At 38.0% G+C, this 23,531-nt stretch overlaps 1 protein-coding gene across 1 annotated transcript in view; it reads left to right on the top strand.

Annotated features, from left to right (window-relative positions):
* The window catches only part of PPIL4 (peptidylprolyl isomerase like 4), a 45,185-nt gene that overhangs the window by 4,516 nt on the left and 17,138 nt on the right, over positions 1–23,531 (top strand). The window contains exons 5-9 of the mRNA XM_049905525.1: positions 801–943; positions 1,469–1,565; positions 2,306–2,422; positions 9,755–9,879; positions 18,679–18,745. Of these exons, the coding sequence (XP_049761482.1) occupies positions 801–943; positions 1,469–1,565; positions 2,306–2,422; positions 9,755–9,879; positions 18,679–18,745 (549 nt within the window). The remainder of the gene's footprint in view (positions 1–800; positions 944–1,468; positions 1,566–2,305; positions 2,423–9,754; positions 9,880–18,678; positions 18,746–23,531) is intronic.

The following is a 23,531-nucleotide window of genomic DNA, read 5'->3' as shown; positions in this document are numbered from 1 at the left end:
TTAAAAAAAAACTTTTTTTTTTAATTGTTCTTTCAAATGCAATTCATACCAATTGTGAGGAATTTAGAAAATACAGAAAAGTATAGAGAAGAAAATAACATTACTTACAACCCCACCACCCAGAAATCGTCACTGTTCACATTGTGGCCTGTTTCAGTATTTATTACAGATTTTATGATAGGTTGTGTTGGTCACCTTTTGTTAATTGTTTTATTTAATCCTCCCAACAACCCCATTAGAGTAGGTTCTTTTATTTCCCAGTTAAATGTGAAGAGACTGAGCCTTGGTTTGTACAGGTATTTTGAGTAATCAGTGGAACATCCGTGTACATGCTGATACACCTACTCCTCACTCATTGACTGTCTTGTTATCTGACATTTCACATTTATGACAATAGTAAAAAATCCATCTGACCGTTTTGTGCATTAGTGATGTACATCTGGCAGTAACCCTTTCATGACCAGTGAGATATATAGTGCCCACCTAAATTTTCCACACCTGGAGTCCAGGGGAACATATGTGTCCCACATATTGTTTTGTGACCTGATGTGGTCATCATCCATTTTCGCATAACACCGATTTTCACATAACAACCTGGTCTTTGGAACCTAACCATGTTGATAAGCGAGGGGTGGATGTATTTTATACATAAGCTTTGTACTTTTAATTTAGTACTAGTAACAAGTATATAAGAGTAGGTGTAGTTAATGTACAGTCTTTCGTGTGTTTTTTGTTAGTCTGTAACTGATTTCAGCTTGAATGATATGTATAAGTATATTTTTACGTGTCTTTCTATATAGTTTCTTATTACTACAGGAGAAAATCTAGACTACCTTGATGGTGTTCATACAGTGTTTGGTGAGGTAACAGAAGGCATGGATATAATTAAGAAAATTAATGAGACCTTCGTTGACAAGGACTTTGTACCTTATCAAGATATCAGGTGTGGTTGCAATTGACTATCTGAATGTATTAGAATATCTTAACACTGTGATGTTTGACATGTAACAATGATGACATGCATGGGACTGATTTTTGAGTAGCTCTAAAATGTGAATTAATATAAAACTGTAGAATCCATTTAATAAAAAGGACCTTTTGTATTTTTATACTTGTTTATAATTACACTTGGTTTACATTTATTTTTAATTGTGTTGGGAGGAATTATTAATACTTTAGCTTTTAAAAATGCAGATTAGAAGTAAGGCAAAAGTACTAAAATTTAGATATTTACATTACTTTATATCTTAGAGTAATGCAGAGTGATAAATATAATGTCAAGCAATGAAATGAAAAACAGTAATACTGTGAAAGTGTACTCTAGTTTTATAATATCCTTATACAATAAAATTTAACAGCTTATGCTTTTTGGCATTAGAAGTACTTAAGATGCTTATTATAATCTTTATAAAAATAATATATAGATTCTGAAATAAATGTAACATTTGATTTGGATTCCTTTTGTAAGGATAAATCATACAGTGATTTTAGATGATCCATTTGATGACCCGCCTGATTTATTAATTCCTGATCGATCACCAGAACCCACAAGGGAACAACTAGATGTAAGTAGAACTCTCTTGTGATTGAATGTACGTGCATATTAATGCTTTGCATGGGTTTGGGTTTTTAGTCTGTTAAAATGTATTAAAAATTATTATTTTACTTGATCAATTATACCGGAAAAAGTTTAGAGTTCTCTCATCCACAGAGATAATTCATTTTTCTAGCTGTCTTTTCACTTCCCTAATTTCCTTTCTTCAGTTTCCATGGAATAGCCTTAGCTCTGGAAGTTTATATGAACACTGGGAAGATGTGTTTCTTATCTCCTTACCCCAGTTAGGAGCGTAGCTTCAAGGTTAAATTTAACTATCCCCTTGTGAGGCAGCTTTTTCTTCACTGGGGATAATCTGGAGCTAGCCTAAAACCCAGAAATTTCTGTGGAACAAGGCAGACGTTCCCCCCAGGTATCTGAAGGTGTAAATTGTTGCTGTGAGGGTTTCTCAAAGCTGAATCAGCCTTTCTAAGTTAGGATTTGGTGCTTAATTTCTAAGATGGTTTATCTTCTGCATTCAGCACTTATACACCAAGTAGTTTTTGTATAAATGTTTATTTTGATTTTGCAGTAAATTAGAAGTTCTGTCTGGCCAATATTTTAGAATTAATCTAAATTTTCACAGATTTGTAAATTTGTTTCAGTTGCTGTTTTAACGCTTTTGTTGGACCTAAGAATAAAGTGTAATGTCTTCCATGTTTCTCAAATTTTTCATTCCTTAAGTACATATGAGTGACTTCTGTCTTACAGAGTGGTCGAATAGGGGCAGATGAAGAAATCGATGATTTCAAAGGAAGGTCAGCTGAAGAAGTAGAAGAAATAAAAGCAGAAAAAGAAGCCAAAACTCAAGCTATTCTATTAGAAATGGTAAGATAATTATCTTTGGTTAAACAGGTGTTCTGCGATATATCTAATATATACTCACTGTGGGTTTATCAGTTTCTGGCCAAACTGTTTTTTGTAGTCTTAATACAGTAAAAACTTAACTGAGAATTTTTGTCTGGATTAAATGTTGTATGATGTATGTAATAACGTATATGAAAATAAGCAAATTTGGTTTCACTGTCAGTATTATGCCAAATGCCTTTTAAAAAAATGGGAAATGGGTGTTCAAGTTACAAATATTAATGGAATTTCAATTGTTTTTATCTCAGAGCCCTGGTGGTGTAGTGGTTTAAGCATTCAGCTGCTAACCAAAATGTTGGTAGTTCAAATCCACCAGGAGGTACTTGGAAACCCTATGGGGGCAGTTCTGCTCTGACCTATAGGGTTGCTCTGAGTTGGAATTGACTTGACGGCAATGGTTTTTGTTTTTGTTTTCATTTCACTTTTAAAGAGTGTTTATTGGACCAAACTTTTTGTGTATTAAGGGATTATTCTGTATTGTACCACTCAGGTGTTGAGATTAAATAGTAGAATAGTAGTCACAGGGTAAAATAAACATGAGTGGAGATTGAGCAGTCTCAAAGTATACCCTTACTCTATATACTAACAGTATGAAGCCATTCGGGGATTTAGTAAATGATTCTATGCATTTTTTCCGTTCCTTATTTTTATGGAATAAGTAGACCTATCACATAGTAGTCTCTGGGTGGGAGAAATGGTTAAACGCTTGACTACTAGTTGAGAGATTGGCAGTTTGAACCCACCTAAAGGCACCTTGGAAGATAGGCCTGGCAGTCTGCTTCTGAAAGTCCACAGCTTTGGAAACTCTACACACATGGTTTGCCATGAGTTGGAATCTACTTGATAGCACCTAACAACAACAACAACGATCACATAAGTAGATATTCAGTGAATATTTGAATGAATGGATAATAATTAAGTTATTATTATTTTATATGTTAGAGCTTTCAGATCATATTAGTATCACCAGCCTGAATGAACAAATACTAAAATCTATACCTAAAACCAAACCAAACCCGTTGCCATCGAGTCGATTTTGACTCATAGCAACCCTACAGGACAGAGTAGAACTGCAGCCCAGGGTTCCAAGGGGTGGCTGGTGGGTCCGAACTGCCAACCTTTTGGTTAGCAGCTGAACTTTCAACCACTGTGCCACCAGAAGTCTGGCACTAAAATTTATAACTCAAAAAAACTTTCCTGAAATAAAAAAAATATTTGAAGATACGCATTTTAATGACCACACTGTGTGTCTGAGATTATTGACCCAGAACAACCAACACTAAGACAAATTCTAATGAAATTACTGGATGTAAGAGAAAAATGCTTGGAGTAATTGGGTGAAAAGAATAAGTGACTTACAAGGAGAACATTAGGTTATCGTCATACTTTTCAATAGGAACACCGTATGCCAGAAGAAAATGGATTAACATATTTTCTAAACTTTTTTTTTTTTTTATCCATTCTGTCACTCTGTCTCTTAATGGGTGCTTTTAGGCCATTTACATCCAGTGTAATTACTGACTGGCGTGAGTTTATTGCTGTCATTTTGTAGTGCTTTTTTTTTGTGGTACTAACATTTTCTCTGTTCCTCTTACTCTCCTGTGCTGAGTTGCTTTTGTTTGTGGATTTCTTTTGTTTTTATAGATTTTGAGTAGATTTGTTAACTTTCTTTGTGGTTACCTTGAAATTTACCCTTATCTTTCTAGGTTTGAACCAGTCTATTATTACTTGGTATGGCCTTGCCTTCCTCTCTATTAGAAAGTTCTATATCTATACTGTTTATTCCCTCTTTTATTGTTCTGGCGTTGTCATTTACAGATTAACCTCTCTGGTTCTCTGTTGCAATTCTTTGCTTTTGGATAGTCCTTGAGAGTTCATTTCCTACGTTGGTATCTGGCTGCTGGTACAATGTTGCGTCCTAGATTCAGGCTGTTGTCTGATGTTGTTTGTTCTCAGACTGAAGGACTCCCTTTAGTAATAACTGTAAGCTTGGTTTGGTTTCTACATATTCCCTTAATTTCTGTTTATCTGGAAATGTCCTAATATCACCATCATATTTGAACAAAAGTTTTGCAGAATATATTTTTCTTGGTTGGCAGTTTTTTCTTTCAAGGTTTTATATATGTCATCCCATTGCCCTCTTGCCTGCATGGTTTCTGCCAAATAATCAGAGCTTAGCTTTATTGTCTCTCCTCTGTATGTGACTTTTTGTTTTTCTCGAGCTGCTCTCAGGATTTTTTCTTTGTCTTGGTTTTAGCTAGTGTGATTATGATATGCCTTGGTGTTTTTCTTTTGGGGTCTATCCTATATGGAGTTCGTTGAGCTTCTCGGATGGTCAGCTTTTCATCGTTCATGATATTAGGGAAGTTTTCTGTCAGCAATTCTTCAATGATTCTCTCTGTGTTTTTTGTTTTTTCTCCCTCTTCTGGAACTCTGATCACTTACAGATTTTTGCTTTTGATTGTATCACACATAATTCTCAGGGTTTCTTCACCTTTATTTGTTCTTTTTTCTGATTTTTCCTTAAACAGAGTTGTATCCAACTGTTTGTCTTCAATTTCACTGATCCTGTCTTCCATCATCTCAAACCTGCTCCTCAGCCCTTCTATGACACTGTCCATTTCTGAAATCTTGTTTATCTTTTGGATTTCTAATTGTTGTTTTTGTATGATTTCTAGTTGTGAATTTATTTTGGCATTTTGTTCTTGTATTATTGTCCTAAATTCTTCCATTTTTTTGGTCTGTATTTTCCATGAGTTTGTCTGCCTTTTCCATAAACTTGACTATTTTTTCCACATTTCTGTCTGCTTTTCGCTTCAACTCTTGGATAGCTCTGAATATTAGAGATTTGAATTCCCTGTCTGGTAGTTCTAGTGCCTTTTCTTCTACAGGAAAGTCACCTGGTGTTTTATTTTGGATGCCTATTGGAACCATCCTATCCCTTTTTTTAATATGTTTTGATATTGTCTGCTGTCTTCAGGGCATTTAGTAGTTATTTTTTTTGTTTCTTGATTGTAGATTTGTTTGTTTCGTCCTGCTTTTTTGTTTTATTTGGTTATGTCTGAGAAGGAAGGCTGTGCATTCTTTGTTGTTTGCTCATGTGTAGTCACGATACTTTTCACCTCCTTGTCCAATGGGCAGGGCCAGTCGCTCAGCTATGGTGCAGCAGGGCAGGTCCAGCTGAAGGGGAGGGGCTGGGATGCGTTGCTTGTGGCACATACTAGCGCAGACAGAGCAGGCCAGGAATCAGTGCTGGGCAGGTTCCAGTAAGCTGTGCCTGTGCTGCTCGGGGGTGTGATGTTCAGCACACAGTGCAGGTAGGCAGGAAAGAGTGGGGAGGTTGTGATGTGTGGGGCTATATGGGTATGGGAAAGAGGAGAGAGAGGAGAGAGAAACAGGAGCCAAAACAAACAAAGAGGAAAAAAAGAGAGTGCTAAGGGAGCTTGCCTTTGGAGTGGAGAGATGAGAAACTGAGAAATGCAAAAAGGGAAAAAAAAAATAAGTAGATAAAAAATTGTACAAGAGAAAAGAAAAGCCCCCAGGAGTCCCACTGGTGAGGCTGTGAAGACGGGGGAAGTGGCTCCCAGGCTGTGCAGTATAGCCTGGCTAGAGGGGGTATAGATGTCACACAGTACCAGGTATTCAGGAGATGGGGAAAGAAGATAAGTATAGAGAGATGAGAACTAAGAAATGAAGAAAGACAGAAAGGGAAAAAGAGAGAAAAGACACAAAAGAAAAAAAAGAAAGAAATGCCCCCAGGGATCCCACCTAAATGGCTGTGCAGACTGGGGGAATCGCTTCTAAGCCGTGCAGTGCAGCCCAGCTAGAAGGGGCTCCCAAGACACGAAAAGAAAAACAAAACAAACAAAACAACAGAACAAAGCAAAACAAAACACGCAAAAAAAAAAAAAAAAAGGCCCCAGGGATCCCACCAGCGTGGTGTTGCAGTCTGGGGGGGGGGGTGGTTCCCCAGTCCAGTGGGGCTTCACAGCCTTTCAGGAAGAAGTAAAGATGGCATACGGAGCCACGTGTTCCAGAAAAAGGAAGGGGAGGTTGTGGGAGGTATGGAAGAAACCAAAAGAGATGGAAAGAAGCAACATCAGCTAACGGGGCTGGCCAGTGTGTATGGGGCAAATCCAAGTTCCCTGAGGCCAAAGCAGTTGCCTCCCAGCCAAGAGACTGCGGCTGGTGGGAAGCAGAGGAGGCTGAGGAGGGGGGCACAGAAGGGCGAGGGTTAGAAAAGTGTATATTGCTTGTTACCGATGCTCTGTTTCCTGCTGGGAACTTTGCGAAACTGCTTTCCTGTACACCCTGTCCACTAAACTCCGATGCTGGTGGGGTGAATCCAAGCGGCATGAACGCTGAACTTCCCAGTTGGCAGCCAGGAAGCTCGGAGGTAGAGCAGCAGGTAGAGGATGGGGTTGGGAAAGTGTGTATTGCTGGTGCCCTGTTTCCTGCTGGGAGCTCTGTGAAGCTGCTTTCCCCTGCTCCCTGTCTCTGATCCCCGATCCCCGACAGGAGTCCAAGATGGTGGATCCATGCTGCGTTACCTGAAAGGGGCCCTTTGCACATCTCTCTCCTCCCTTTCTGTCCTCTGTCAGTTTCTTATTCCATTCGATGTTTGGCTGAGCTCTTTTTCTCTTCTTTTGACACTTCAGGTTTCAGGAATGATGTTCGTCTCTGTTTTACCTAGTTTTTGGGGCCTTTGCTGTGGGGGGATGGTGTGGTACTTCTGTCTGTGGTGCCATGTTGGGCAGAAGTGCCTGTTTTCTAAACTTTTTATTTCAAATAACTTTCAACTTAAAAATTTCAAAACTAGTACAGACAACTTCTATATGCCGTTTACCCAGAGTCACCAATTTTGAGCACTTTGTCATACATCTTATTATACGTGTACATATATGCACATTATTTTTTCTAGACCATTTGAACCTAAGTTAGATATGTCATTCACCTTTGACTCTTACGTCAGTGTGTATTTCCTAAGAGCAACAGTATTATATTTTCACAGTGCACTTATCAAAATCAGGAAATTTAAAATGGATAGAAATTACAGTTCATATTCCAATTTTGTCAGTTGTTTCAATAATGTTCTTTATAGCGTTTCTCTCCTTCAGTCTAGAATCCAGCCCATTATCTGTTGTATATTGCATTTAGTTGTCATGTCTCTTCAGTTTTCTTTAATCTGGAAAAGTTCCTTAACTTGTCTTCAGCTTTCATGGCATTGATTTTTTTGAAGAATACAGGTCATTTATTTCATAAAATATTCCTCAATTTGAGTTTGTCTACTCTTGCTTCTTGGTTAGATTAAGGTTATATATCCCCAGTCAGAATACCACATAAGCAGATGTTGTGTCCTTCTCAGATGCCACATCTGGAGGCGTACAATACCCATCTGCCCCTCATTGGAACATGATAATTCTGATCACTTGGTCAAGGTAACCCACTGCTTGGTGTCTCCATTGCATAGTTCCCATTTTTCCTTTGCAATTTATAAGCAGTTTGTGCCAGAACATTTTGAAACCTTCCGTATATCTTGTTCCTTATGAAACCTTCACTCTAGATTTCTTATTCGTTCAGTATTCTTGCCTGATTGAGTCTTAACTCTGATGGTTGAAAGTGGAGATTTTCCAACTGTACCACTCTTTCTGCATTAATCAGCCAGCATTCTACTGTGAAGAACCCTCCTCCTTTCTTATCTATCTACTCATTGTCAGTATGGACTCATGGGTTTCTATTTTAAATAATGGATTATAACACATTACTGTCCTTGTTTTGGTGCCAGTAGGAATGCCTTCAAGCTAGATTTTGTGTCCTCTTGATTCTCACTATTAACAGATTTCATCTTTCGTTTTCTTTTCTGAGAATATGTTTCTCTTTATTTTTATTTTTGTGTAATATTATGATAATTCAACTTGTATTTTGTAATATTAATTTTGAACATCATAGCTGCCAGGACTATTTTAAAGTTCCTTATACTATTTTACAGTTAAGTTTAGCTGCTGTACTTCAAGTCCTTTTTTAGCTCATTAACCTTTTCTCATTTATGTTTCCTTTAGATGTGGTATTTCTGTCATTGTAGGTGTCTTGGGATTTGTACTAATTCGTTCATTCCCTGATGTGTTGGGATACTTTTTATTGGACATAGATTATGGTTATCTTTTTATAGACTGAAGAAGCATTGAGCAGATCATACTGCCTCTGTTATTGTTGCTTCTTACTGTTCTTGATTTTCAGTTTTTTTACGTGTTTATCCAAGAAGAGACACTTTATGTAATAATCCTATCAGAAATCATCTCTTAGAGTTTTTGAATATATATATAAGGTACAGTCTGTAGAAAGGAATATTGTTGAGCCATCTAAAGGCTCATGGGAAATCTGGTTTTCCTGCAGTGAAATCAATGCCATCATCATTGTTCTGTCTCACTGGTCTCCATCCTTACCGGTTCTCTAGGAAGTGGTATGCCCTGCTCACTGCTGTGGTTAACTGTGACGTTGACTTAACTTTGGCTGAAGTAGAAGATGGTATTGAGGGAGAGAAAACAAAGCTAGAAACAATATCTAGGAATTGTTGCTGTTCCATCTTAAGTAATAATGTGGAAAGATTTGGGCTTTACAAAATTACAGAATATTACAATCAATACGGCAGTAATAGGATTGTGCAAGGGACTGGCCAAAAGGAAAACAAAAAAGCAGGATATTAGTTTTCTGTGGTGAGAGAAGTAGCGGAATGGTGGGATGAGGGAATATTTCAGTTTTTAAGTTAGGTGTGCCATCATAGGTGTTTTTTATTTTCATGCTTCATTACTTAAATACACTTTACGTAAATCCTTCTCCTTTATTTTAATATATCAAATACTTAAAAAAAAGAAAAAGTGGGGATAAAATTGAGACTTTGAAGCCAGGTAGACCTGCGTTCAAATCCCAACTCTGCTGCTTACCACTGTGTGGCCTTGGGCAAGTTATTTTAACCTTTTTGAATTTCGCTTTATTTATCTTTGAATTGGGAATTAAAGTGCCAAGCACAATGCTCACACAAAGTAGGTTGACACAAATTAGGTATTTTTATTATTACTACCAGGAACAGGAATCGACTCAATGGCAGTGGTGGTGGGTTTACCAGGAACAGTATAGTTTTAAATTTTGAAATCTTATGCAGATTTCTTTTCCTGAGCCTGCAGTTTACATATTGTAAGTTTGGGTGTTTTAGGGGTATTGGCATTGGGCTTGAATGCAGTATTTAGAATGGAAACTAAATAAAGGATTTGATATGTGTTCTTATTTATAATTTAGGTGGGAGATCTACCTGATGCAGACATTAAACCTCCAGAAAACGTGTTGTTTGTGTGTAAATTGAACCCAGTGACTACAGATGAGGATCTGGAAATAATATTCTCAAGATTTGGGCCGATCAGAAGGTAATTAATCCCTAGAATTAGTGACAGGTTTAGAAAAACTAGGCATTAATTGGTCATTTTCTAACAATGTATATTTTTTTAAATTAATTTTTATTAAGCTTCAAGTGAACATTTACAATTCCAATCAGTCTGTCACATGTAAGTTTACATACATCTTACTCCCTTCTCCCACTTGCTCTCCCCCTATTGAGTCAGCCCTTTCAGTCTCTCGTTTCGTGCCAATTTTGCCGTCTTCCCTCTCTCTCTATCTTCCCATCCCCCCTCCAGTCAAGAGTTGCCAACACACTCTCCAGTGTCCACCTGATTTAATTAGCTCACTCTTCATCAGCATCTCTCTCCCCCCCGCTGACCAGTCCTTTTCATGTCTGATGAGTTGTCTTCGGGGATGGTTCCTGTCCTGTGCCATCAGAAGGTCTGGGGAGCATTGCCTCCAGGATTCCTCTAGTCTCAGTCATACCATTAAGTATGGTCTTTTTATGAGAATTTGGGGTCTGTATCCCATTGGTCTCCTGCTCCCTCAGGAGTTGTCTGTTGTGCTCCCTGACAGGGCAGATATCGATTGTGGCCGGGCACCAACTAGTTCTTCTGGTCTCAGGATAATGTAGGTCTCTGGTTCATGTGGCCCTTTCTGTCTCTTGGGTTCTTAGTTGTCGTGTGACCTTGGTGTTCGTCCTTTGCTTTTGCTCCAGGTGGGTTGAGACCAATTGATGTATCTTAGATGGCCGCTTGTTGGCATTTAGGACCCCAGACGCCACATTTCAAAGTGGGATGCAGAATGTTTTCATAAGAGAATTATTTTGCCCATTGACTTAGAAGTCCCCTCAAACCAAGTTCCCCAGACCCCAGCCCCTGCTCCGCTGACCTTTGAAGCTTTCATTGTATCCCAGAAACCTCTTTGCTTTTAGTCCAGTCCAATTAGGCTGACCTTCCTTGTATTGAGTGTTGTCTTTCCCTTCACCCAAAGCAGTTCTTATCTACTAATTGATCAATAAAAAACCCTCTCCCTCCCTCCCTCCCTCCCCCCTTTGTAACCACAAAAGTATGTGTTCTTCTCCGTTTTTTCTATTTCTCAAGATCTTATAATAGTGGTCTTATACAATATTTGTCCTTTGGCCTCTGACTCATTTCACTCAGCATAATGCCTTCCAGATTCCTCCATGTTATGAAATGTTTCAGAGATTCGTCACTGTTCTTTATCAATGCGTAGTATTCCATTGTGTGGACATACCACAATTTATTTACCCATTCATCCGTTGACGGACATCTTGGTTGCTTCCAGCTTTTTGCTATTGTAAACAGAGCTGCAATAAACATGGGTGTGCATATATCTGTTTGTGTGAAGGCTCTTGTATCTCTAGGGTATATTCCGAGGAGTGGGATTTCTGGGTTGTGTGGTAGTTCTATTTCTAACTGTTTAAGATAACGCCAGATAGATTTCCAAAGTGGTTGTACCATTTTACAATCCCACCAGCAGTGTATGAGAGTTCCAATCTCTCCGCAGCCTCTCCAACATTTATTATTTTGTGTTTTTTGGATTAATGCCAGTCTAGTTGGTGTGAGATGGAATCTCATCGTAGTTTTAATTTGCATTTCTCTAATGGCTAATGATCGAGAGCATTTTCTCATGTGTCTGTTGGCTGCCTGAATATCTTCTTTAGTGAAATGTGTGTTCATATCCTTTGCCCACTTCTTGATTGGGTTGTTTGTCTTTTTGTGGTTGAGTTTTGACAGAATCATGTAGATTTTAGAGATCAGGCGCTGGTCTGAGATGTCATAGCTGAATATTCTTTCCCAGTCTGTAGCTGGTCTTTTTACTCTTTTGGTGAAGTCTTTAGATGAGCATAGGTGTTTGATTTTTAGGAGCTCCCAGTTATCTGGTTTCTCTTCATCATTTTTGGTAATGTTTTGTATTCTGTTTATGCCCTGTATTAGGGCTCCTAGGGTTGTCCCTATTTTTTCTTCCATGATCTTTATCGTTTTAGTCTTTATGTTTAGGTCTTTGATCCACTTGGAGTTGGTTTTTGTGCTTGGTGTGAGGTATGGGTCCTGTTTCATTCTTTTGCAAATGGATATCCAGTTATGCCAGCACCATTTGTTAAAAAGACTATCATTTCCCCACTTGACTGACCCTGGTCCTTTGTCAAATATCAGCTGCTCATACATGGATGGATTTATATCTGAGTTCTCAATTCTGTTCCGTTGGTCTATGTGCCTGTTGTTGTACCAGTACCAGTCTGTTTTGACTACTGTAGCTGTATAATAGGTTCTGAAATCAGGTAGAGTGAGGCCTCCCACTTTCTTCTTCTTTTTCAGTAATGCTTTGCTTATCCGGGGGTTCTTTCCCTTCCATATGAAATTAGTGATTTGTTTCTCTATCCCCTTAAAATATGACATTGGTATTTGGATTGGAAGTGCGTTATATGTATAGATGGCTTTTGGTAGAATAGACATTTTTACTATGTTAAGTCTTCCTATCCATGAGCAGGGTATGTTTTTCCACTTAAGTATGTCCTTTTGACTTTCTTGTAGCAGAGCTTTATAGTTTTCTTTGTATAGGTCTTTTACATCCTTGGTAAGATTTATTCCTAAGTATTTTATCTTCTTGGGGGCTACTGTGAATGGTATTGATTTGGTTATTTCCTCTTCGGTGTTCTTTTTGTTGATGTAGAGGAATCCAAGTGATTTTTGTATGTTTGTTTTATAACCTGAGACTCTTCCAAACTCTTCTATTAGTTTCAGTAGTTTTCTGGAGGATTCCTTAGGGTTTTCCATGTATACGATCATGTCATCTGCAAATAGTGATAGTTTTACTTCCTCCTTGCCAATCTGGATACCCTTTATTTCTTTGTCTAGCCTAATTGCCCTGGCTAGGACTTCAAGTACGATGTTGAATAAGAGTGGTGATAAAGGGCATCCTTGTCTGGTTCCCGTTCTCAAGGGAAATGCTTTCAGGTTCTCTCCATTTAGAGTGATATTGTCTGTTGGCTTTGCATAGATGCCCTTTATTATGTTGAGGAATTTTCCTTCAATTCCTATTTTGGTAAGAGTTTTTATCATAAATGGGTGTTGAACTTTGTCAAATGCCTTTTCTGCATCTATTGATAAGATCATGTGGTTTTCATCTTTTGTTTTATTTATGTGATGGATTACATTAATGGTTTTTCTGATATTAAACCAGCCTTGCATACCTGGTATAAATCCCACTTGATCAGGGTGAATTATTTTTTGGATGTGTTGTTGGATTCTATTGGCTAGAATTTTGTTGAGGATTTTTGCATCTATGTTCATGAGGGATATAGGTCTATAATTTTCTTTTTTTGTAATGTCTTTACCTGGTTTTGGTATCAGGGAGATGGTAGCTTCATAGAATGAGTTGGGTAGTATTCCGTCTTTTTCTATGCTTTGAAATACCTTCAGTAGTAGTGGTGTTAAGTCTTCTCTGAAGGTTTGGTAGAACTCTGCAGTGAAGCCGTCCGGGCCAGGACTTTTTTTTGTTGGAAGTTTTTTGATTACCGTTTCAATCTGTTTTTTTGTTATGGGTCTATTTAGTTGTTCTACTTCTGAATGTGTTAGTTTAGGTAGGTAGTATTTTTCCAAGAATTTATCCATTCCTTCTAGGTTTTCAAATTTGTTAGAGTACAATTTTTCATAGTAATCTGAAATGATTCTTTTAATTTCATTTGGCTCTGTTGTGATGTGGTCCTTCTCGTTTCTTATTCGGGTTATTTGTTTCCTTTCCTGTTTTTCTTTAGTCAGTCTAGCCAATGGTTTATCAATTTTGTTAATTTTTTCAAAGAACCAGCTTTTGGCTTTGTTAATTCTTTCAATTGTTTTTCTGTTCTCTAATTCATTTAGTTCAGCTCTAATTTTTATTATTTGTTTTCTTCTGGTGCCTGATGGATTCTTTTGTTGCTCACTTTCTATTTGTTCAAGCTGTCAGGACAGTTCTCTGATTTTGGCTCTTCTTTTTGTATGTGTGCATTTATCGATATAAATTGGCCTCTGAGCACTGCTTTTGCTGTGTCCCAGAGGTTTTGATAGGAAGTATTTTCATTCTCGTTGCTTTCTAAGATTTCATTATTCCCTCCTTGATGTCTTCTATAACCCAGTCTTTTTTCAGGAGGGTATTGTTCATTTTCCAAGTATTTGATTTCTTTTCCCTAGTTTTTCTGTTATTGATTTCTAATTTCATTGCCTTGTGGTCTGAGAAGATGCTTTGTAATATTTCGATGTTTTGGACTCCGCAAAGATTTGTTTTATGACCTAATATGTGGTCTATTCTAGAGAATATTCCATGTGCACTAGAAAAAAAAGTATATTTTGCAGCAGTTGGGTGGAGAGTTCTGTATAAGTCAATGAGGTCAAGTTGGTTGATTGTTGTAAGTAGGTCTTCCGTGTCTCTACTGAGCTTCTTACTGGATGTCCTGTCCTTCTCCGAAAGTGGTGTGTTGAAGTCTCCTACTATAAATGTGGAGGTGTCTGTCTCACTTTTCAGTTCTGTTAAAATTTGATTTATGTATCTTGCAGCCCTGTCATTGGGTGCATAAATATTTAATATGGTTATGTCTTCCTGATCAATTGTCCCTTTTATCATTATATAGTGTCCTTCTTTATCCTTTGTGGCGGATTTAAGTCTAAAGTCTATTTTGTCAGAAATTAATATTGCTACTCCTCTTCTTTTTTGCTTATTGTTTGCTTGATATGTTTTTTTCCATCGTTTGAGTTTTAGTTTGTTTGTGTCTCTAAGTCTAAGGTGTGTCTCTTGTAGGCAGCATATAGGTGGATCGTGTTTCTTTATCCAGTCTGAGACTCTCTGTCTCTTCATTGGTGCATTTAGTCCATTTACATTCAGCGTAATTATAGATAAATATGTTTTTAGTGCTGTCATTTTGATGCCTTTTCATGTGTGTTGTTGGCCATTTCATTTTTCCACATGCTTTTTTGTGCTGAAACGTTTTTCTTAGTAGATTGTGAGATCCTCATTTTCATAATGTTTAACTTTATGTTAGTTGAGTCGTTACGTTTTTCTTGAGTTATGGAATTGATATTCCTTTTTGTGGTTACTTTATTATTTACCCCTATTTTTCTAAGTAAAAACCTAACTTGTATTGTTCTATATCACCTTGTATCACTCTCCATCTGGCAGTTCAATGCCTCCTGTATTTAGTCCCTCTTTTTGATTATTGTGATCGTTTATCTATTGATTTCCATGATTCCCTGTTATGTGTATTATTTTGTTTATTTATTTATTTTTTAGAATTAATCTTAATTTGTTTGTTTTTGTGCGTTCCGTATTTGAGTTGCATTGATATCAGGACATTCTGTTTTGTGACCTTGTATTGTGCTGGTACCTGATATTATTGGTCATCAGGCCAAACAATCTCCTTTAGCATTTCTTGCAGTCTTGGTTTAGTTTTTGCAAATTCTCTAAACTTGTGTTTATCTGTAAATATCTTAATTTCTCCTTCATATTTCAGAGAGAGTTTTGCTGGATATATGATCCTTGGCTGGCAGTTTTTCTCCTTCAGTGCTCTGTATACGTCGTCCCATTCCCTTCTTGCCTGCATGGTTTCTGCTGAGTAGTCTGAACTTATTCTTATTGATTCTCCCTTGAAGGAAACCTTTCTTTTCTCCCTGGCTGCTTTTAAAATTTTCTGTTTGTCTTTGGTTTTGGCAAGTTTGATGATAATATTTCTTGGTGTTTTTCTTTTTGGATCAATCTTAAATGGGGTTCGATGAGCATCTTGGATAGATATCCTTTCATCTTTCATGATGTCAGGGAAGTTTTGTGTCAGGAGTTCTTCAACTATTTTCTCTGTGTTTTCTGTCCCCCCTCCCTGTTCTGGGACTCCAATCACCCGCAAGTTATCCTTCTTGATAGAGTCCCACATGATTCTTAGGGTTTCTTCATTTTTTTAAATTCTTTTATCTGATTTTTTTTCAGCTATGTTGGTGTTGATTCCCTGGTCCTCCAGATGTCCCAGTCTACATTCTAATTGCTCGAGTCTGCTCCTCTGACTTCCTATTGCGTTGTCTAATTCTGTAATTTTATTGTTAATCTTTTGGATTTCTACATGCTGTCTCTCTATGGATTCTTGCAAGTTATTAATTTTTCCACTATGTTCTTGAATAATCTTTTTGAGTTCTTCAACAGTTTTATCAGTGTGTTCCTTGGCTTTTTCTGCAGTTAGCCTAATTTCATTTGTGATGTTTTGAAGCATTCTGTAAATTAGTTTTTTATATTCTGTATCTGATAATTCCAGGATTGTATCTTCATTTGGGAAAGATTTTGTTTCTTTTTTTGGGGGGGTTGGAGAAGCTGTCATGGTCTATTTCTTTATGTGGTTTGATATGGACTGCTGTCTCCGAGCCATCAATGGGAAACTAGTTTTTCCAGGTAATCAGCTAAAAAAAAAATGCAGTCAGATCCCTATCTGAATTCTCCCTCTGGCTCAGGCTATTCGGATGTTAATGGAGCCGCCTGGGGAGGGTGGGGGCGGGGTCAGAGAGCTAGGAGTGTAGCACCTCAGAATATAGAGCTGATCCCCACGTTCACGCTCCGCCCGCGCCCGCAAGAATCCCAGGGGGACGGCACCCTGGCTGGGACGCTGCTCACCCCGCTCCAAGACCGGTCACTTCCTCTCGGGGACTTCTCCCTCCGGTGCGCCACTCCGCTCACGTGAACTGGGTGGGCGTCGCCTGCACGAACGGCCGGGCCCGCCCCCGGGGTCAATTCAGGGGAATATAACTGATCCCTGTGCTCATGCCCCGCCCGCGCCCGCCAAAATCCCAGCGGCACGGCTCCCCGGCTGGGACACTGCTCTCCCTGCTCCAAGACCAGTCACTTCCTCCCGGGGACTTCTCCCTCCGGTGCGCCGTTCCGCACGCGCGAACTGGGTGGGCGTCGCCCGCACGAACGTCTGGGTCCCCCCCCCCGGGGTCACTTTAGGGAAATACAGCTGATCCCCACGCTCGCGCCACGCCCGCTCCCCGCCAAACTCCCGGCGGGACGGCTCCCCCTGCTCCAAGATCAGTTACTGCCTCCCGGGTACTTTTCCCACCGGCTGCGCTGCTACGCCGTACGCGCCAACCGGCTAGGCTCCCTCCCAGGATGAGTTCGGGGGCTAGGGCTGGGCCCCTTGTCTATGCCGTCTGCCCTCCTGGGCTCTGCCCCAGATCAGGCTCCGAAGGTCACCTGCCTGGTACGCTGGCTCCTGGTTCTGAAAACGATCGCTGTCTGCCCGTATTTGTTCGTTCTCCGTCTCTAAGTCTGTGTTTGTTGTTCAGAGTTCGTAGATTGTTATGTATGTGATCGATTCACTTGTTTTTCCGAGTCTTTGTTGCAAGAGGGATCCGCGGTAGCGTCCACCTAGTCTGCCATCTTGGCCCCGCCTCTAACAATGTATTTTTGATCAGCTTGTGAACGCCAAGTGAGTTTTGTGCTGGTGAATTTTTTTATAGGTGAGGCTTTGGGCCATTGGAAGAAAAATCTCTTGTGTGTCTGTGTGTGTCTGTTTATGTATATGTAAATGATTGATTCTCCCACTCTAAACATAAAAAATTTCTTTCTAAAACAGGAAATGTATAGAACAACTTAAGCCTAGTTCTATAGTATTCTCAACAAAAAACCAAACCCGTTGCCATCAAGTCTGTTCGGACTCATGGCGACCTTACAGGACAGAGTAGAACTTCACAGGGTTTCCAAGGAGTGGCGGGTGGATTTGAGCTGCTGACCTGGTTAGCAGCTGTCGCTCTTAATCACTGTGCCCTGATAAGCATCTTTAACATTTAAAATATTTACCTCATTTAATTTCTTCCTAGAATTATCAGCAATCTGTCAAAATTATTTTGAATCTCAGTTTTCCAAAATTTTTTCTTTTGGCTAATTTTCTTTGTATTATTAATATAAAAGTTCACGAAGCTGGTGTTTCTCTGAGAAAGGGAAATTTTTGTAATTGATTAAAAAGTATTATTTTGCCTTTAGAATTTCCTTTCATGTTTTTAAAATGAGACTTATGATACATGGGGAAGGGACAAACCAGGTGCTTTCAACTCTAGTTTCTTGGCCCTTTTACTTGGTTGTTAAAATAGATTAGTTCTGTGTAATAGCTATACTTAAGGAGCCCTGGTGGCACAGTGGTTAAGCGCTCAACTACTAACTGAAAGGTTGGCAGTTTGAACCCACCAGCTGCTCCGTGGGAGAAAGATGTGGCAGTCTGCTTCCATAAAGATTACAGCTTTGGAAACTCCTGGGGCAGTTGTACTCTGTCTTATATAGTCTCTATGAGTTAAAATCAACTCAACAGCAATGGTTTAATAGCTATACTTACAGGGTTAAATTTAAGCTTGATTTATATTAAAATTCAAAATTTTCAAAGCATGTACTTACTAATATGTGTCTGTGTATGAATGTGTCCATTATTCTACAGTAACATTAGATAGTCCGTAATTCATCTATATTTGGTCTAGGAATGCATTATGATTAAAACATTTTTTTTTAGCAGTAGTTTACTTTTGCCAAAGGAAAATGAAGTATTCTCATTTCATTCTTCTTTTCACTGCTTAGGAATTAAGGACTGTAGGCCGGAGATAGGACATTTAAAGTAGAAACTAGATAATTTAATTGCTGGATCGGTGAACTATTTTTTAAAACAAATTGTTCTTGAAGAAATTTGAAGAAATAGAATTTCATGAGTTTAATTTTGCCTTTTAACAACTGGGTTATTTTGTTCTTCACTTTTGAAGAGTGAGAATGAATGCTTTCTTTTAAAACTCACTTTTTTGAAAACTTTCTTGCAGTTGTGAAGTTATCCGGGATTGGAAGACCGGGGAGTCTCTCTGTTATGCTTTTATTGAATTCGAAAAGGTATGTCATAACATAAACCATAGATGTATGAAATTTGGTATTTATTTTGTTCATATATCATATTAAAATGTGAAAAATTGTAAACCTTTCTCCAGTCTCTAAGATTAGAAGATTAGTTTGCCCTCCCTAGGTGGTGCAAATGGTTTGCACTCAGACTACTAACCTAAAGGTTGGTGGTTCAAACCTACCCAGCAGCACCACAGAAGAAAGGCTTGGCAATCTGCTTCTACAAAGATTACAGCCATGAAAACCCTATGGAGCAGTTCTACCCAGTAACACGTGGGGTTGCCATGAGTTAGAACTGAAGTCACAGCAACGGGTTTCTTTAGGCAACTAAGAAAATAATTTTATTGTGTTCAAATAGGGGATACATTCAGTATCTTTTGATGTTAATGTATTTATCTTTACTTTAGGTTCAGAAACAGTCTGCAGGAATGTATCTTTAGAACTTTTCAAGTTTTAGATAAAACCCTTCACGTTCTAGTAATGATTTTTCATGTTATTTAGGTGGAGGTGGAATAGAGTAATAGAGAACTGGGCTGAGTGTTAAGATCTAGATATTAACCTAAGCTCTGTTACTGATTGGCTATTATATGATATTTGACAGTCTATTTAACTCTTCTTTCTAGGCCTTCCTTGTACATAAAGAAAAAAAAAATTTTTTTTTAAAACTGGGTATTAATTAGATGGTCCCTTCTGCATTCGTAATAATGATAATAGCTTATGCTGCTCATATACTGACTCTAAGCCAGGCATTATCCTGCTTTACCTGCAGTTAATCTTCACAGCTCTGTGAGATAGGTACTATCCTCATTTTCCAAAAAGTAAACTGAGACATAGTGGTGATGTGACTTGTTCAAAATCATGCAGCTAGTAAATGTCATACCTAGGATATGACTCTGTTGCCATGTCTTTTTAGCTGCTATGCTATAATATTTCCTTATGTGGCTGTGGACTGATGTGTGTGCAACAGTAGCTCATTTTAAGTTATAGTTACTTTACAGGATTCATTGAATACCTTTTGTATTTCAGACAGTGGGATAAGTCCTAGGAGTACAAGATTAATAATGCAGGGTTGAGGAAGACAGACATATAACAAATTATACCTGGATGCTATGCCTGATGCATCAGTAATGATATTATGTGGTACATTGGTGCTGGCAGAAAAGAGATCTCTACCTCTGGTTTGCTATGAAAACTTTTGGTAGACTTCACACTGTCATTCCATCTTTGAAACTCTAGGATATGCTATTTATTTGCTCAAGAGTATAGTTTCATTTCATTTATAGCATCTAGATTAACGACTGCCTGTGTTTCTCAGTCTTCTGCAGCCATACAGTCTTGCTGTGAATACGTAGTTAAGTGCAGCTTTAGAGCAGAGGGTGATTATGGAATTTATGAATTCTTGATCATGTTTCAACATTTTAAAAATGTTGAGGTAGATCTTTTGAGGTCTTTCTCTTCTCTTGAAAATCAGATTAAGCTACATTATTCTGCTTCATAATTCTGATGGGTGGTAGCCTTTTTGTAAATTTCCATCACTGAGTCTATATCTTTCGCACATTAGGCAACTTCTCTATATTTTGGACAATCTGATCCAAAATTTTTAAAAAACTGAATAAAATACATACAGAAAATGTTCAGGTCATAACTGAATAACTTGATGACTTATTACAAAGATAATATGCCTGTGTAAATTACTACATAGGTCAACAATTAAAACTTTAGGGGAAAAAAAAGAAATTACCAGCATCCCAGAGGCTGTCCTGTGTACCCTCCCAACCATTTTCACATCACTGCTACTTTTAACATCACAGAGTAATTTTGCCTAATTTTAAATTCGATATAAATTCAAGTGCAGAGTGTGTTCTTTTGCATCTCTTCTTTTGCTCAGGGCTACGTTTGTAAGATTTATCCACATTATTGCATGTAGCTTTTGTTAAATTTTTTGGTTAATTTTCAGTGCCATATAATATGTCATTGTGTGTATGTAAGACAATTTAGATTTTCATTTGCTATAAATGGACACTTGGGTTCTTTCCAATTTTTGGCTAGTATGGATGGTGCTACTATATGCTATAAACTGTTTTTGTGCATGTCTTTAGTATACATTTGTATGCGTACGTATATATGCATTTCTGTTGGGTATGTAAACCAGTAAGTAGTCAGCTCTCAGCTAGGAGTGAATTTCTGGGTCATAGGATAGATGTAGATTTAGAAGATAATTCCAGTCAGTTTCTCAAAATACTAATTTTCACTTCATTATCAGCATGTGAAGGAGCTCTGGTGTTGCAGTGGTTAAGTGCTCGGCTTCTAACAGAAAGGTCAGTGGTTCAAACCCACCAGTTCCTCCGTGGGAGAAAAGACCTGACAATCTATTCCAATAAAGATTTCAGCTTAGGAAACCCTAAGGGGCAGTTCTGCTTTGTCCTATAGGGTCACTATGAGTTGGAATCGCCTGGATGGAATCAACAACAGCAGTGTGTATAAGTCCTTGTTCCATACCCTTACCAACCCTTGATATGGCCAGTCTTTGTAATTTTTTCCATTCTGGTGGGTGTGTAGTGGTATCTTATTGGAGTTTAATTTTGCATTTCCCTGGTTGAGTCCCTTTTCATATGTTTATTGCCACTTGAGTATCCTTTTTTATGAAGTACCTATTCAAGGCTTGCCCTTTTTTAATTTGATTTTCTGTTGCTTTTTTAAAAAATTGATTTGTAGGAATTCTTTATGTTTTCTGGATGCAAGCTCTTTTTTAATTATATGTGTTGCAAAAATCTGCTCTGTGGGTTGCCTTTTGTTAATGGTATCTTTTGATAAAGAAGATTTTCTATTTTAGTTGTTTGTCAATATTTTTCTTCCTTTATATGGCCTTTTACAAAGTCTTTGCCTATTCCACAGTCATGAATATATTCTCCTGTGCTGTTTTCTAGAAGGCTTTATGGTTTTTACCTTTCACGTTTCAATCTACAGTTTGAGTTTTGAGTATAATGCATATTAAGTTTCGTTTTTCTTATATTGGATAGTCTAGTGACCCAGCACCATTTATTTAAAAGGTTATCCTATCCCCACTGCTCTGCAGTGCCACTTTTGTCAGAAATCAGGTGTCCATAAATGTGTAAAGTCTCTTTCTGGATGTTGTAGTATTTCACTGGTCTGTTTGTTTATCCTTGAACTGCATTGTGTTAATTACTATAGCTTTGTAACGTCATGATATCTCATAGTATGAGTTCTCTAACTTTATTGTTCTTCTTAAAGATTGTCTTGCCTGTCCTTGTTTTTTTTTTTATTTCTATATAAATTTTTTAATCGGCTTGTCAGTTTTGAAGAGATTTCTTAACTGTTGCTTAGATATAAGTAAATGGAGTACTTGCAAATATTATCCGAGAACTTTCTCTTTGGGGAAATGGCTCAGTGATGGAATTATGCCTGCCAGAGTACAATCAATCAGATCCATCAAATACACATTGATTGCCTACCATCTGCCAGATGATGTTCTACGGTATACCCTGTGAATCCAGAATCTGTGTAAGATGGAAACTTGTCAGAGAAGGAAAATTGAAATATTTCCCACTAATAGAGAATGATAAAAAAAAAAAGTGGTAAGAGTACACCCTGTCAAAGGCAGAAAACTTGTGAGACCTGGAAAACAAGGCAGTCCCGATGAATTCTGGCTCTCACAGGTTTCACTATAAATGGTGTAGGTACAAAGATCAATAATGCTTTGTCTGCATCTTCATAGAGTTTATAATCCACTTAATTATTTACACACATGGTATAATGTATAATTCTTTACACACATGCTATAATTAGTTATAATGTGATTATAACTAATTCTTTTATCAGCTCTTTGAGTTGGCTCTAGTGAGTTGTGAGTAGAATTGAACAGTAAGTTTCTAGGACTATAGAAGAAAACCATTCAGTGCCAGTTTGAAATCTGATACTACTAGTCTTTAGAGGTCAGAAATGGAGATAACTTGTGTTGCACAGACGTTGGTATCACAGGTCCACAGTTGTTACCCAAAACCCTTGAGCATAGCTGTGCTTCTGAATTCAGAATTTTTCAGAATTTAGTAAGGTAATACTGTGTGTGTACACACACACACACACACACACACACACACACACACTGTATTATGTAATGCCTCCACTGGGGCCTAGGTCAGCATTCTATAATCAATTGCAAAAATATTTCTGTAGTAGACTCTGTGAATATTCATGCTAAGTGGGGTAAACAAAGACCATAGCTCCCAGTAGGTCAGGTTTTGCTGCCATTTGGTGTCAAATGAATTTTGACATCAAATTTATGAAAAGAGCTTTCAGTTTGGAGGATATTTTTGGATTTCAGAAGTGCATAAAAGGGATTGTGAACTTGCATAACAATCTATATATATGTCTACTGAGATCAGACTGCCTCCATTCCAGTCGTGGCTCTGACCCTTGCCATGTGTGACCTTTGGGAACTTAGACCTTTTAAACCTGTTTCATCATTGGGAAAATGGAGGTAATAGATAGTACCTCATAGAGTTACTATCAGAGTTAATTGAGATAACAGATGCAAAGCATATAACACCAACTGGCACACAGTAAACATTCAAATATTAGTTTTAGTAACAACAGACTTTTTTGTGTTTTCAGTATTTGTTCTAGGTATAGAGATCTTTTCCATAAAGATTTATATTCGAGTTGTTACAATTACTATCAAGATGGAGCCCTGGTGGTTCAGTGGCTAAGCAGTTGGCTGTTAACTGAGAGGCTGATGGTTCAAACTCACCAGCCGCTCTGT

The sequence above is a fragment of the Elephas maximus genome, chromosome 1, assembly GCF_024166365.1.
Source record: "Elephas maximus indicus isolate mEleMax1 chromosome 1, mEleMax1 primary haplotype, whole genome shotgun sequence".
Taxonomy (NCBI): domain Eukaryota; kingdom Metazoa; phylum Chordata; class Mammalia; order Proboscidea; family Elephantidae; genus Elephas; species Elephas maximus.
The sequence above is the reverse complement of the archived record's forward strand: the minus strand, read 5'-3'. Positions and strand labels throughout refer to the sequence as shown.